General features: G+C 47.4%; 1 protein-coding gene across 1 annotated transcript in view; it reads left to right on the top strand.

Annotated features, from left to right (window-relative positions):
• Window positions 1-13,447, top strand: part of LOC120939792 (lymphocyte antigen 6E-like) — a 30,007-nt gene extending 16,560 nt beyond the window's left edge. The window contains exon 3 of the mRNA XM_040352148.1: window positions 13,027-13,447. Coding sequence (XP_040208082.1) covers window positions 13,027-13,223 — 197 coding nt within the window. The 3' untranslated portion in view covers window positions 13,224-13,447. The remainder of the gene's footprint in view (window positions 1-13,026) is intronic.
• Window positions 13,448-16,864: the final 3,417 nt, after the last annotated feature.

Here is a 16,864-nt window from a genome sequence, read left to right as displayed (position 1 = left end):
TTTCATTTGTTAGACGTGAGAAGGTGTCTTCTCATTTATCTAGAGAGAACTAAGAGTTTTAGAAGATCTAACCACCTACTAGTTCTACACGCTGGGCCCAGGAAGGGACTGCAGGCATCAAAAGCCTCAGTCTCAAGATGGATTAGAGAAGCAATATCCAAAGCCTATGTATGTACTGGAGCAACAGCTCCCAAAAAAATCAAGGCTCACTCTACCAGAGCCATAGCAACTTCCTGGGCTGAGAAAGCAGGGGCCTCCTGGGAACAAATCCGCAGTGCGGCCACCTGGTCCAGCCATCATACATTCCTGAAGCACTATCGTGTGGAAATGTTGTCACAGCAAGACTTAGCCTTTGGTCGAAAGGTGCTACAAGCTGTGGTCCCACCCTGAAGGTAGGCCTGTGTTTATTACTCAATTATCCTCTCGGGTGCCGTCCTGGAAGGTGGTAAGAGAAAACCGACGTTAGACCTACCGGTAACGGTATTTCTATGAACCTTCCAGGACGGCAGGCCTACTTCCCACCCTATGGGAAAAGGGAAAAAAGGTAAGTACCGATAAGGACTACGTCCCTTGTGAACCAGTTCAGGATTACTCTATTGCATACTGAGGAGCAAGGGGAAGGGCGGGGCCTTTTAAACTGTCATGTGATTCCTGCAGGAGGAGCCATCATCTCTCGGGTGCCGTCCTGGAAGGTTCATAGAAATACCGTTACCGGTAGGTCTAACGTCGGTTTTCCGTGTGTTATTCTAGCTGCTAGGTTAGTGAGAGAGTCCTATCCGGGTGAGCAATACCCACTCTGGCTAGAGTGGCGACGAAAGCTGTGTTGCTGGAAGCAGGAGCGTTTCTGGACAGAAATTGTGCACCTGTACCTGTTACCTATTACCCTTCCACCTCTTCAACTACTTCTTTTTATTCTTTTATCAAGTTCAGCAAATAAAGCAAAAAAAGTCTAGTGTGGACATTGAACTTTTTCTCAACTCTCATCTAATACCCTAGGCGGCAAGGAAATAGAGGTAACATGCCACCCAAAACAATCCAGCAGCTCCTTCGGGGGTAGTGCTACATATAGAAGTACAAACCTGCACCGCTCCAGGTTGGTACCTCACCGCTCCTTGCTGGTTGTACAAACCGCCAGTACGTCTGGGCGCCGGCAGTGTGTCACCACACGTTCATCTACAAGTGGCCATTGGCTCCTCAACATACTATATCTTCCCTAGACCTGCTAATACCTTGTATTTAACCACTTAAGCCCCGGACCAATATGCTGGCTAAAGACCCAAGGGGTTTTTACAGTTCGGGACTGCGTCGCTTTAACAGACAATTGCGCGGTCGTGCGACGTGGCTCCCAAACAAAATTGGCGTCCTTTTTTCCCCACAAATAGAGCTTTCTTTTGGTGGTATTTGATCACCTCTGCGTTTTTTATTTTTTGCGCTATAAACAAAAATAGAGCGACAATTTAAAAAAAAATGCAATATTTTTTACTTTTTGCTGTAATAAATATCCCCCAAAAACATATATATTTTTTTTTTCCCTCAGTTTAGGCCGTTACGTATTCTTCTACCTATTTTTGATAAAAAAAATCGCAATAATCGTTTATCGGTTGGTTTGTGCAAAATTTATAGCGTTTACAAAATAGGGGATAGTTTTTTTGCATTTTTATTTTTTTTATTTTTTTTACTAGTAATGGCAGCGATCAGCGATTTTTTTTTTTTTTTAGTGACTGCGACATTATGGCGGACACTTTGACACATTTTTGGGACCATTGTCATTTTCACAGCAAAAAATGCATTTAAATTGCATTCTTTATTGTGAAAATGACAGTTGCAGTTTGGGAGTTAAACACAGGGGGCGCTGTAACATTTAGGGATCACTGTGTATGTGTTTACTAGTGTAGCACTGGTATTTTTGTCATGTAATGCTAAAGATTGCATACCACTAGAGGGAGCCAAATGCCAATGTGAGAGAGATATATTAACTTACACAGGCAGAGCAGAAAATGTTTATTGACTGTGAAGTGACTCACTTACCCATAATGCTCACTCACTTACCCATGAACACTAAATGGCTGAACTGCATGCTGGGTGGGTAATAAAAGGCAGAGTGCAGCCATTTTCTGTCTCTTCTGGATGCATGGTCTGCCTGCAAGGATCTGTGAAGGAGTGTTCAGAAGAGGGCCTACATCGTGCAGAGCAGAACAACATCCATTGACTCTGCCTTACCACAGTGTGCTGGAGAGGCAGTGTGATTGGGTCTGAAGATCCAGGACCCTTGAAGGAGCAAAGTGGATGTCCGGTTTGCTTGCGGAGCGGAGCAGTGTGACAGTGCTGACTGGCAGCAGGACTGAGACAGCCGGAGCGGAGGTTCACAACTTTCCAGACCTGGAGTGGTGAGAGGGCTGTCGCCCAGAAGTTATTTAACACCCGTAACACACTTAGACTCATTTCACAGTGTTGCTGGGACCTGTAGTCCTACGGGGAGGTCTCATTCAAATAGACTGAGTTCAATCAGGTTTAAAAGCCTATGCTTCATTGAGGGCTGACTGATGATTAAGTTATACCTACACCAAAGGCATCTACAAGTGTGCTGTACAGCAGGAATTGTTATCACTCTTCAGTTATGTTACTTCATTACTTGTTAAACCATTGGATTACAAACACTGCAGTATAATCGCTAGCCGAAGACAAAGAAGACCAGAGACTACACTTCTCATTGGAGGGTTTGTGCTGTGGATACAGTAAGACAAAAGGCTGCCTTATACCTCAGGGGAAGCTCTTGAGAAACTGTATTGTGCTGTGTTGATATCTTTGCATTGGTATGTTTGGTGCGGCCGTACTGGAAGTGGGAAGGTGACCAGTGTCAAGGCATTGTCACTCTGAGCACTAGTCCCACTTGGAGACGCGCCACAGTAGAGGCTCAAGGGACCTTTAAGTGTTAATAATTTGTGTACACTCATTGCACTATTATAGTAAGTTGTATGTTGATGCAGTTATTATAACTACTGTCTTTATACTAGTTCCAGTAAACTTACATTTTGGTTGATCACAATTGGTGTGAGGCTTGTTCATTATTCTAACAGGTGGAACAACGGATGCCCAGATAACGATAAAGGTACACTATATACACACTGTTATGTGGGGTTGTTCCGTTTAGTGAAGGTTTCACATCCACACTGTTGCACAGCTGTGTCAAGCGGGTTGAGACAAATTATTTGGGGTAGAAAAGCAGAGTACAGGCCCAATCAATTACCAGCAGCTCCTTCGGGGGTAAGTGCTACAAGTGGGGGCTCGTCCGGGATCCTGTTACTCTGAAATTAAGCCCACCCTCTTGGCACCAGTATGGACCCAGTCACAGTGGAGCGGTGGTGTGAAGCAGAAGGCGCTCGCTCAGAAGCGAGCGTGGCAATCGCACTCCCAGGAGAAGCTTGGGAGGAAGAACAGGTCAGCCAGATTGTAAAGGCATTGTCCCCAGATAGAAAGGCCTGGGTGATTGCCATCAGACCAGATTGTGGGACCTCTCACACTTATGCCCTGTTGGAATGGAGAAAGGGAATTCCGGAGAACTTTAGAGGCTCGAGTGTGCAGCTAGCTGGCAATACCAAGTTTTACCTGACGCACCCAGAGGGGCTCGGAGGGAGCTCTGCCAACTCTAGACATGTTAAGCCGACAATGCTGGGAGTTAGTTTTGGGTCAACTCCAACCAAAATCAGTACAAGGCCTCCTTTGGAGAAGGAAGAGGCCGTGGTTGACACGCACAGGAGAGGTTCCCAGTCGGAACGACAACTAGCTGACCTAAAACGGCAGTACCGCAATATACAAGAAAGGTTCAAGGAGACCTCCGGCATGATCGCAGGACACATTGAAGAGTTAAGTGTCCCGTGCAAGGACTCGAGCGGTGGTAAGCAAAGGCAAAGACCTGCTTCAGTCATCCAGAACTGCACTCATAGCCACTTGCCAGAGGTGACGATCCGGAAAGATTTCAAGATTGAAGGTCAGATAGGAGAGAAGGAACAGAAAGGCAACCTGTCCTATACAAATCTTCTGCATCAGATTGAACTGGGACTCCAAAGAGGATATCTTGAATCCGAAATTGTAGAGGCTGTAGTCAACGCCATTAGCCCAGGTCTGAGTATCAGAGGCATGCTGGAAATGAAAAATGGACTGACTTTAGTACAACTCAGGAGAATACTAAAGAGCTACTACAAAGAGGAAGATGCTGCTGAGCTATATCATCAACTGATAAATATGGCACAGAGCAGTCAGGAGACTCCCCAGAATTTCTTATTCAGGGCCATTGAATTGAAAGACCGCCTGTTGTCTGTCTCGAAAGGAGAAGATTCAGATGAACACTTTGGGGCTGAACTGATCCAAAAGAAATTCCTGAGGTCTGTGGCTACAGGACTGAGAAGTGACTATATCAAGTTCCAGTTAAGGCAGTACTTGGACGATCCTTTCACTACAGATGAGGTGCTCATTGAAGAGACTAATGAAGCAGCCAAGATGGAGATGGAAAGGGAGAAGAAACAAAGGAAAATTCAGTCCAGCACCACAGTAAGAACCAAAGGGCATCAATCTGAAATTCTACAGGGCTCCCAGGAACCCAGTGTCCTGACAGTGAACACTGATCAAATGCCCTGGTCCTTACCTGTACAACATCTGCCCCAGTCTGAATTAGGAAAACTGTTTCAAATGCAGAAAGATGTTGGAAATGATGGCCCTGTTGACTGCTAAGCTGGTTGGACCACAGAGGGAGGAAGTCCCGGCACCTAAGACCCCGATGGATCCTACAGCCGCTCAGACTGAGAAACCGGCGAAGCCAAAGACCTGTTTCAACTGCGGGGGAGTTGGACACTACCGTCAAGTATGCCCAAGCCCGGCAAATCCTGAAACAAAACGTCAAAAGACGGCGGAAAACTTCAGAGGGCCCCAGTGAAGGAGCCAGCTGGGCGCCCTGTTACAACCGCCAGCTCCAAACAACCTCATACATACCAGGTCCCTGGGGACACACTTAGGCCGAATCCGGTCAAGAGCCCACAGAAGCGAGGCGTAAAAGTGCAAACTACCAAACAGGCTAAACCTGCCACTCCCCATGGATTCCCTCCTGAGCTAGTGGGACCTTCTCCAATTGTCCCCATCCAAGTGGAAGGGATTTATACTAAAGCCCTGTTGGATACTGGAGCCCAAGTGACTTTACTTTACAGTGACTTTTATGAAAAACATCTCAGACACTTGCCACTGCAGAAGCTGGAGGAATTGGAAATATGGGGCCTAGGGACCCAGAATTTCCCTTATGACGGCTACCTACCCATTAAGCTCACCTTCGACCCGAGTGTGGCAGGAAAGGCCGAAACCTTCGATACCCTGGCAGTGGTGTGTCCCCGCCCCCCAGGGGCTGATAGAAGTTCTCTCATCATTGGGACAAATACCGACCTGGTCCGAAGACTTTTGACACCGCTTGTCCAAGTACAGAGCACTCCAGCCACGAAGGTACACCCAATGCTAGCACAAGTGTACCAGAATCTATTGCATGAGCAGAAAGCCCCGGCGGAAGGAGTGGGAAAAATCTGGCGCCTAGACAGAAGTGAGAAGATTGTGCAACCAGGTGAAGTAGTCTGTTTGAAAGCTTCTATCAAACTGACTTGGAGACAACCTGGACCTTTCATCGTCCTTGAGACGGACAGAGAGAAGGAAGATAAGGAGTTGGAAATAATCCCAGAATTGTTATCGACCAAGGCGCTGAAGCGGAGCGGAGGGAAGGTCTCAGTCAGTGTCCGGAACACCACAACCTCACCTGTGAAGATGCCAGCTAGAGTGTTGCTGGGGCAGGTGAATCAAGCAACCCCAGTCTTATCGTATGGTATTGTGGGTGGACAAGAGGGAGAGATTCCTATGGAAGAGTTCTACCCGAAAAACACCCCCCGAAAAACACCCCCCTAACACCTGATTGGATGGAGAGAGCAAAAACTCAGCTCCTGAGATGGAGAACTGCGTTTTCAAAAAGTGAGTTTGATGTGGGGCTTGCAAAAAGTGCTGAACACAAGATTAGATTGGAGGAAGATAAACCCTTCAGAGAGAGGGTCAGGCGGATTCCATTGGGAGACTTGGAAGATCTGCGGGAACAGCTGGCTGAGTTGAAGAAGACAGGAATCATCCGAGTCTCGGAGTCCGTATGCTTCCCCAATAGTGGTAGTGAGGAAGAAGAATGGGTCTTTACGACTGTGCATTGACTATAGGACACTGAACCGAAGGACCATTCCCGACCAATACACCACACCCCGAATAGAAGATGCTTTACAGAGCCTGTCGGGGGCAAAGTGGTTCAGTGTGCTGGATTTAAAAAGTGGGTACTACCAGATCCCCATGCACCCCGAAGATAGGGAGAAGACCGCTTTCATTACTCCTGTAGGATTCTTTGAATTCAATCGCATGCCACAAGGTCTGTCTGGAGCCCCAGCCACTTTCCAGAGGTTGATGGAGAAGACTGTAGGTGACATGAACCTGATTGAAGTGCTGGTATATTTGGATGACGTCATAGTGTTTGGCAGAACATTGGAGGAGCACGAAGAGCGCCTGGAGAAAGTCTTGAGGAGACTCCATGATGAAGGCCTGAAGATCTCCATGGAGAAGTGCCAATTCTATCAACCTTCAGTGAGTTACCTGGGCCACATTGTGTCCGCCGAAGGAGTGGCCACAGACCCTCAGAAGCTGGAAGCTGTCACCTCTTGGCCCAGACCCACGAATGTGACCGAGCTTAGGTCATTTTTAGGGTTCTGTTCATACTACCGTAGGTTCGTAGAAGGGTTTGCCAAGATAGCTCATCCACTCACTGAGCTGTTGAAGAACCAAGAGGAAGCTGGTTTTGACTCGGACAAACCTGGAAAACCAAAAGAGGGACCTAGGAAGAAGAAAGAGTCCATCGAAGACCAGTGGACTCCGCAATGCGAAGAGACCTTTAGACAGCTGAAGTGGAGCCTTACCACTGCCCCGGTCTTGGCCTATGCAGACCCTACCAGACCCTACGAACTGCACGTGGATGCCAGCCGAGATGGACTAGGTGGAGTGCTTTATCAGGAGTATGACAGACATTTACGACCTATTGCTTATGTGAGCCGGAGTCTGACACCTGCTGAGAGGAATTACCCAACTCACAAGCTTGAGTTTCTGGCCTTGAAGTGGGCAGTAGTAGACAAATTAAAAGACTATCTATATGGCGCCGAGTTCGTGATTAAGACGGACAACAATCCTCTCACATACTTGCTCACTATAGCAAAATTGGATGCCACAGGCCATAGATGGTTGGCTGCCCTCTCTGCATTTACTTTCAGCCTGAAATATCGACCAGGAGTTGGGAATCGAGATGCTGATGCACTGTCCAGAAGGCCCCACTGTTCCCAGGACCACTCAGGAGGATGGACCCAGCTTACCCCTGAGAGTGTGAGAGCCCTTTGTGAGGGGGCGGAACAACAAGTGAAAGGTGGAGCCAGGGCTGAAGAAGTCGGAGTGTCCGCTGCGGGGGTGCCTAAGTGCTATTGTAATGTCACTCAAATTGTGGAGGAGGGTCTACCTAAGCTATCTAGGAAGGACCTCCGGAGAGACCAACAGGAAGATCCACTTTGTGGCCTGGTATTGAAGGCTTTGGAGAGCCAACACCCTGATCTACTTCTCCAGAGCGCTCAGAAGGAAGCTTGCCTGCTTCCCAAAGAGTGGGATCGGTTGCAGCTGCAGCAAGGGGTGGTCTACAGAAGGGGCCCCTCTGAAGATTCTGAAGAGAAGTGGCAGTTGTTTTTGCCAGAGAAGCATAGAGAGAAAGTATTAATTGCCCTGCATGATCACCATGGCCACCTGGGATCAGAAAGGACTCTCCAACTGGTGAGGGACAGGTTCTATTGGCCATACTTGAGGACTGAAGTGGAGAGCTACTGTCATTCCTGTCTCGGGTGCATACAAAGGAAGACCTTACCACAAAGAGCCGCCCCAATGGGCCATTTAGAGAGTCAAGGGCCAATGGATCTAGTATGCATAGATTTCCTATGTTTGGAATCTGACCTGAGTGGGCAAGGAAACATCCTGGTAGTCACTGATCACTTCACCCGATACGCTCAGGCATTTCCCACCAGGGATCAGCAGGCATCTACAGTGGCGAAGACCTTAGTGGAAAAATTCTTCATTCACTATGGCTTGCCTCAACGGATCCACTCAGATCAGGGAAGAGACTTCGAGAGTACCCTTATTAGACGACTGTTGGATCTACTAGGCATAAAAAAATCCAGGACTACTCCCTACCATCCACAAGGGGACCCTCAACCAGAGAGGTTTAACCGAACCCTTCTCAACATGTTGGGGACTCTGGCCTCTGAACAAAAACAACAGTGGAGTAAACACATCACAGCCATGGTACATGCCTACAATAGCACCGTAAGTGATGCTACAGGGTATTCGCCTTATCGTCTGATGTTTGGACGAGAAGCCAGACTACCGGTGGATTTGGCTTTTGGCACTTCTCTGGACCACACCTCAGAGACTTCTCACCGAGGGTATGTAGACAGATTGCGGAGAAGTTTGAAGGCCGCATATGAAAAAGCCCAAGCCACATCGGACACAAGAGGAAGTAGAAACAAGAGGAACTTTGACCTCAAGGTACGGATTCAAGATCTACAACCTGGTGACCGAGTCTTGTTGAGAAACCTGGGCATACCAGGGAAACACAAGCTGGCTGATCGCTGGAAGTCACAGCCGTACATTGTATGCAAACGACTCCCAGGACTGCCGGTATATCAGATCAAACCGGAAGGGAGTACAGGACCATTAAAAATGTGGCACCGGAATCACCTCCTACCTCTAACAGAAGCAGTCCGAATAACTTCACGACAGGAACTACCGTCCACGTCTACTGCTGTACCTCGACCTGTAACTAGGTCTCAATCTGGATCCCTTGCCACAGAAGGTAGTGAGGAGGAGGAGATGGAAATAAGCTGGTTGTGGTCACCTGAAATGCCAGGAGTTGATGCAAACTGTTCACCCCACAGAAGAAGAAAGGACAATGGAATTCTTAGACCAGAAGCCCCAGAATTTGTGCCACAAAATGGACATTCTGAGGATCACTCGTCCTTTAATGACATTGAAGTACAAGAGTCTGAAGTGGGAGAGGATAGTACCTGCTCGAAGATAGTGCCTACACCCAAGAGACAAAGAGTTAAAAGAGAGATTCATGCACCCAAAAGATTAACTTATGATGTGCTGGGTGAATGCTCCAACCAGACTCGCTTTACTGCCAAAAGAAATTCTGAAATGCCTGGTCTCTCTACTGTCAATTCAGAAAGAGAGAACCCCAACCCACCCCTTGACACATCTGTACCAGACACTACAGTGTCAGCTGTGAGTGCACAGAACAGTCTCCCATCACATGAGAACTGGTGGGAGGCTCCTCTGTCAGTATTGTGCAATCGCCTAGAGGCAAAAATGTGTAATAGAGCTAAGCGTTTGAATATCTTTGGGGACCAAAGACTTAAAGCAGGGGGAGTATGTAGCACTGGTATTTTTGTCATGTAATGCTAAAGATTGCATACCACTAGAGGGAGCCAAATGCCAATGTGAGAGAGATATATTAACTTACACAGGCAGAGCAGAAAATGTTTATTGACTGAAGATACTCACTTACCCATAATGCTCACTCACTTACCCATGAACACTAAATGGCTGAACTGCATGCTGGGTGGGTAATAAAAGGCAGAGTGCAGCCATTTTCTGTCTCTTCTGGATGCATGGTCTGCCTGCAAGGATCTGTGAAGGAGTGTTCAGAAGAGGGCCTACATCGTGCAGAGCAGAACATCCATTGACTCTGCCTTACCACAGTGTGCTGGAGAGGCAGTGTGATTGGGTCTGAAGATCCAGGACCCTTGAAGGAGCAAAGTGGATGTCTGGTTTGCTTGCGGAGCGGAGCAGTGTGACAGTGCTGACTGGCAGCAGGACTGAGACAGCCGGAGCGGAGGTTCACAACTTTCCAGACCTGGAGTGGTGAGAGGGCTGTCGCCCAGAAGTTATTTAACACCCGTAACACACTTAGACTCATTTCACAGTGTTGCTGGGACCTGTAGTCCTACGGGGAGGTCTCATTCAAATAGACTGAGTTCAATCAGGTTTAAAAGCCTATGCTTCATTGAGGGCTGACTGATGATTAAGTTATACCTACACCAAAGGCATCTACAAGTGTGTTGTATAGCAGGAATTGTTATCACTCTTCAGATATGTTACTTCATTACTTGTTAAACCATTGGATTACAAACACTGCAGTATAATCGCTAGCCGAAGAAAAAGAAGACCAGAGACTACACTTCTCATTGGGAGGGTTTGTGCTTTGGATACAGTAAGACAAAAGGCTGCCTTATACCTCAGGGGAAGCTCTTGAGAAACTGTATTGTGCTGTGTTGATATCCTTGCATTGGTATGTTTGGTGCGGCCGTACTGGAAGTGGGAAGGTGACCAGTGTCAAGGCATTGTCACTCTGAGCACTAGTCCCACTTGGAGACGCGCCACAGTAGAGGCTCAAGGGACCTTTAAGTGTTAATAATTTGTGTACACTCATTGCACTATTATAGTAAGTTGTATGTTGATGCAGTTATTATAACTACTGTCTTTATACTAGTTCCAGTAAACTTACATTTTGGTTGATCACAATTGGTGTGAGGCTTGTTCATTATTCTAACAGGTGGAACAACGGATGCCCAGATAGCGATAAAGGTACACTATATACACACTGTTATGTGGGGTTGTTCCGTTTAGTGAAGGTTTCACATCCACACTGTTACACAGCTGTGTCAAGCGGGTTGAGACAAATTATTTGGGGTAGAAAAGCAGAGTACAGGCCCAATCAATTACCAGCAGCTCCTTCGGGGGTAAGTGCTACACTAGTGTAGGGGGGTGTGGCTGTAGGAATGACGTCATCGATCGAGTCTCCCCTATAAAAGGGATCACACGATCGATGCGCCGCCACAGTGAAGCACGGGAAGCTGTATTTACACACGGCTCTCCCCGTTCTTCAGCTCCGGGGAGCGATCGCGACGGAGCGGCTATAAACAAATAGCTGCGCCGTCTACCCGGATCGCTCCCCGAGCGGACCCGACCTCCGCATGTACCGGGGGGGTCCCGATCGGACCCCCCCACCCACGTCTAGGCAGGCACGTACAGGTACGTTGATGTGCCTGTCCGTGCCATTCTGCCGGCGTAAATGTACATGAGGAGGTCGGCAAGTGGTTAAGGGTTCTGTACATCTTTGGCTTCGGTATTACTGGGTGGCAACCCTGTCCCAGCCCGCTCAGGCCACATTAATGACCAGCTGTAGATTACCGTAGACCAGCATATCAGGACACGGCTGTCCGGTTTTTGTTTTTGTTATGCATAAACGAGTTTCAGTAAACATATACTTGACCGATTTCTTCTATATACCCCTGAAGGAGACTTGACTCTCCGACACGTTGGGTGGTTTACCAAGAAATTGTGGTTATTGTTTGACTCAAACTCAAATGTAATATTGTGTACATTCCATTCATGTGCTAATTTTATTCTTTAAACACTTTACAATTGACGGCGGCACGATGATGCTCTAGTTTTGGGAGGATGTCATATGACGTCCTTTGCTGAGCCACTAGGGGGGCGCACCCGCCGTGTTACTGGGAACCCGATACGCGTGCCCGGCGGCCGCGATGTCCACCGGGCACCCGCGATTGCCCAGTAACTGAGCAGGACCTCTGTGTAAACACAGAGATCCGCGTCCTGTCAAAGAGGAGACCGATGTGTCCCTTGTACATAGGGACACCGATCAGTCAGTCCCCTCCCCCCACCCACAGTAAGAATCACTCCTAGGGAACACATTTAACCCCTTGATCGCCCCCTAGTGGTTAACCCCTTCCCTGCCAGTCACATAATCGGTGCATATTTATAGCACTATTCGCTGTATAAATGTGAGTGGTCCCAAAATGGTGTCAAAAGTGTCCGCTATGTCCGCCGCAATATCGCAGTCACAATAAAAATCACTGTTCGCCGCCAGTACTAGTAATAAATAAGTAATATCGCTTATTGCGTTTTTTTTTTTTTGTGTTGTACAAACCACGGTCACTGGTCAGGGTGCCGGTTCACAGCCAAAAAAAAAATCAAGTAAATGGACGCAGGCGACCGCACTCTGGGATGTGAAGGATCCCAAATCCTTTATTGTAAATCCAAATGCACAGTTCAACAGGTAAGGGATCGCATTGACTAGTTTAATGCGTTTGGTCATAAATGCATAAAACGTAACAGCGCCACCCCCCCCCCCCCCTTACCTGTTGGATTTTGGATTTTATAGGTTTACGCACCATTACTGAAAGGCTAAATGATGGTCGCCTGTCAGTTCTGAGTTTACAAGAAGTCAATCGGGAGAGATCCAGTGTGTGTGGTTGTTTTTTATTTCACATCTTGTGAGTGTGGTCACCTGCTTCCATTAAAGGGGTTTTCCAGCCATTTTTTTTTAGTTTATTAAAAGTCAGCAGCTACAAAAAGTGTAGCTGCTGGCTTTTAATAAACACACTTACCTGCTCCACGGCTCCAGCGACGCGCTGGCCGGGGCTCCGCTCCTCGCCCCCCCCTTCATTCTTACTGTGGGCAGTGACAGCTTTCGGCTTCACGGCCGGGCACCCACTGCACATGCGCACGGCGCCGTCCGATTGGACAGGCGCTCACCTACAGGGAGGGGCTGTGAAAAGGCGATTAAGCTAATCGCCTTTCCAGCCCCTCGGCGGAAGGATGTCCCCTTCTACTGAAGCCCCCACTCCCCCCCCCCCCAAAAAAAATTACATGCCAAATGTGGCATGTAAGGGGGCGAGGAGTGGGTTAAGCGGAGGTCCATTTTTAGGGTGGAACTCCTCTTTAACTAGACGTCCTTTACTGGATACATGCCTGTTCTTAGATCTTCGCAAATGGTCAAATATTTTATTCTCCCCCCCCCCCCCCCCCCACATCTCTAACTTGTGTGTTTGTTTTTTTCCTTTTTTCTTTCAGCTGCCTATAAAGTCATCATCAAGAACTGCAATGCCGATTGTCAGCCGATAAACTTCAGCTTCATCGCCGCTGTCAAAACTTCCTGCTGTTCCACCGATCTCTGCAACGTCAGCGGTGCCTCCAGTATCAAGTCCAAATATAACGTCCTTGCTGTGGCCCTGGGGTTCCTGGGGGCCCTCATGAGACGATCAATATAAAGTGTTTGGGAGTTTTTAGTATACAAACCAAGTTTTGTGTTTTTATTCAATAAATGTTTTATGATGAAGTTGTGACTTTTTGGAAAGGAATAATTTTTTTTTTTCATGTAAATGGAAGGCGACTTGCCAAAGCGCTCTGATTGGTGGTCTTAATGAGCGCCTACAAGAGGGCTTTGGGATAACGCACCATTTTTTGTAGTTGTATTTCCAAAAGTCACATTTATTGTCTTAATTCAGGGGTGCCCAACACACGGCTATGCATGTGGCCCAACACACACAATTGTAAACTTGACAACATTTTTAACCCAAACAAAAATCTCTCACTCTTCACAATCACGCCAGTTTTCCTCGGCACCGTTATTTGTGAGCGACTATTTTCAGGAAATGAAGAGCACTTTTATCATCAAATATCTGATGAGCACCATGAGAATTCACTGAGAATTGTGTAAAATGTGTTAATCAAAAATTGTGTCAAATATTGCACCTCGTTTTTGTCCTTTTACCTTTTTTTATAATAAAAGATTACAAAAAAGTGAAGTCTGATTACTCGACTGCATTATCTATAGCGGTATTTATTACCGTATTTATCGGGGTATTGCGCGCTCCGGCGTATAGCGTGGACCCGCATTCCTGTAAAAAAAAAAACATTTTAGTACTTACAGTTTTGGTGTCTTGCGCGGCGGCTTCGTCGGGTTCGGCGTCCATCTGCGGCTTCGGGTGTCCTCTTGGTCGGGTCCGTCTGCAGCTTCGGGTGTCCTCTTCGTCGGGTCCAGCGTCCTTCTGCGGTGTCCTCCCCGCTTTCCCGCGCCGAGTTTGAACACTGCGCCGGCACATACCGAGCGCAGTACATTCGGGTATAGTCGGGCAGGCTCGGCTACTCTCGCGCTCACGTCCAGGACGTGAGCACGAGAGGAGCCGAGCCTGCCCGACTATACACAAGTGTACTGCGCACGGTATATGCTGGCGCATGTGTTCAAACTCGGCGCGGGTATTGGCGTATATCGCGCACCCACGATTCTGCCCTGATTTTCAGGGCAAAAAAGTGCGCGGTATACGCCGATAAATACGGTAACGGTTTTTCAGTCAAGGCACCCTTCATCCTCCTCCCCGTTCTACAGCCAAAAGACGGCTACAGCGCAGGCTCACATTTCTGGTTGGGGGCGGGGTATCTATGGACGTCCTTTCTGTGATCGCTATGTCCTTGGTACTCAGCTGATCACAGATCGGGGTAAGGAGCAATCATAGTTGCCCTTTACCACATGATCAGCTGTGTCCAATGACAGCTGGTCACGATGCAAACGCAAGCCAGTTATTGGCATTCCTCTCCTCGTGCTTAAAGCTGATAACCGGGTTTCTGTGAAAGGAAGGGATGTGTACAATGATCAGTGCAGGAGAAAAATCACCTATTTTGTAACAAACTATGAAAAGTGTGTGTGTGTGTGTGACTTTCAAGTAAGGTGTTCGGTAGACATGTGCACTGCCGAAAAATGTGTTTCGTTTTTATTTTATTTTTTTTGCTTTTTTCGGAATTCTGAATTTTTGAAAAGACCTAAAACGAAAAAAACGAATTTTTCTAATTTCCTGAATTTTTGAAAGGCAAAAAACGAATGGAACAAACTAATTTTCAGAAAGTCTAAAGATTTCGAAAATTTCCCATTTTCGAATCTCACATTTTTATAATTTTAAAATTTTCGAAATTTTTGACATTTCGGAAATTTGGAAATACAATTTGGAATTCACGAATTTCTCAAAATTCGTTTAAACTAATTACACATGTCTAGTTTTCTTTTTTCACGTTTAGTGAAAAAATAACCCATTCTAAAAATGATACACTAATGCAGCCGTCACTAAATGGCGGCCCGCGGTCCGAGTCCGGCCCGGGTGGCGCTTCTGCCCGGACCGCCATTATCATTTTAAATTTCAGCGTTGGTTTGCTGGGGCCGCGGGTTTCCCCAGCAACCAGTGACGCTGAGAGCGGAGAAGACAAGCAGTCACGGGCCGCGAGGTAGGGGCGTGACGTCACGTGCGTGCCCCGCCCCCTGCTGCATGCGGGTCCACTCCTGGCTCTCCTTGCGAGATTGGGGCGTGACGTCACGCGCGCGCCCCGCCCCCCTGCTGCTCGCATTTCCCGGGCTCTCCTTATCGCGCAGCAGGCAAGGTATGTGACAAGATAATTAGTTGTCACGAATGGGCAGATTTGTGCTGTCATTAATGGTCACGCTGATGGGCACCTTTTTTTATGTTAAGGGGCACTCTGATGGACGAATTTTATTTTAAGGGGCATGCTGATGGGTATATTTTTAATGTGCACACTGATGAGCATATTTTGTTAAGGAGCACACTGATGGACACATTTTGTTGTGCCCATCAGAGTGCCCCTTAACATAAAATATACCCATCAGCGTACCCCTTAAAATAAAATGTGCCCATCAGAGTGCCCACTAACAAAAAATGTTCCCATCAGCATTTCCCTTAACATAAAATAAGGGTCACGCTGATGGGCACCTTTTATGTTAATGGGCACATTTTATTTTAAGGGGTATGCTGATGGGTATATTTTATGTTAAGGGGCTCTCTGATGGGCACAACAAAATGTGTCCATCAGTGTGCCCCTTAACAAAATATGCTCATCAGTGTGCACATTAAAAATATACCCATCAGCATGCCCCTTAAAATAAAATGTGCCCCTCAGAGTACCCCTTAACATAAAAGGTGCCCATCAGCGTGACCCTTATTTTATGTTAAGGGGCATGCTGATGGGAACATTTATTGTTAAGGAGCACTCTGATGGGCATATTTTATTTTAAGAGCAACACTGATGGGCCCTTTTTGTATTAAGGAGCACTCTGATGGGCAGATTTTATGTTAAGGGGCACATTTTCTTGTGCCCATCAGAGTGCCCCTTCATATAAAATGTGCCCATCAGGATGTCCCTTAACATAAAACTTGTCCATTAGAGTGTCCCTTAACATAAAATGTGCCCATCAGTATGACCCTTATTTTATGTTAAGGGGCATGCTGATGGGCACATTTTATGTTAAGGGGGACTCTGATGGGGACAGCTGATGTAAAGAGGGACTCTGATGGGAATGCCTGATGTAAATGAGCGCTGTGATGGGGACCCCTAATGTAAAGGGGTGCTGTGATGGGGACCTCTGATTTAAAGGGGTGCTGTGATAGGGACACCTGATGTAAATGAGCGCTGTGATGGGGACCCCTGATGTAAAGGAGTGCTGTGATAGGGACACCTAATGTAAAGGGGCACTGTGATGGGGACACCTGATGTAAAGGGGCACTGTGATGGGGACACCTGATGTAAAGGGGTGCTGTGATGGGGACACCTGATGTAAAGGGGTGCTGTGATGGGGACACCTGATGTAAAGGGGCACTGTGATGGGGACACCTGATGTAAAGGGGTGCTGTGATGGGGACACCTGATGTAAAGGGGCACTGTGATGGGGACACCTGATGTAAAGGAGCACTGTGATGGGGACACCTGATGTAAAGGGGTGCTGTGATGGGGACACCTGATGTAAAGGGGCACTGTGATGGGGACACCTGATGTAAAGGGGTGCTGTGATGGGGACACCTGATGTAAAGGGGTGCTGTGATGGAGACACCTGATGTAAAGGGGTGCTGTG

The sequence above is a fragment of the Rana temporaria genome, chromosome 5, assembly GCF_905171775.1.
Source record: "Rana temporaria chromosome 5, aRanTem1.1, whole genome shotgun sequence".
Lineage (NCBI taxonomy): Eukaryota > Metazoa > Chordata > Amphibia > Anura > Ranidae > Rana > Rana temporaria.
Note: the sequence above shows the minus strand (reverse complement) of the source record. Positions and strands in the feature narration are given on the sequence as shown.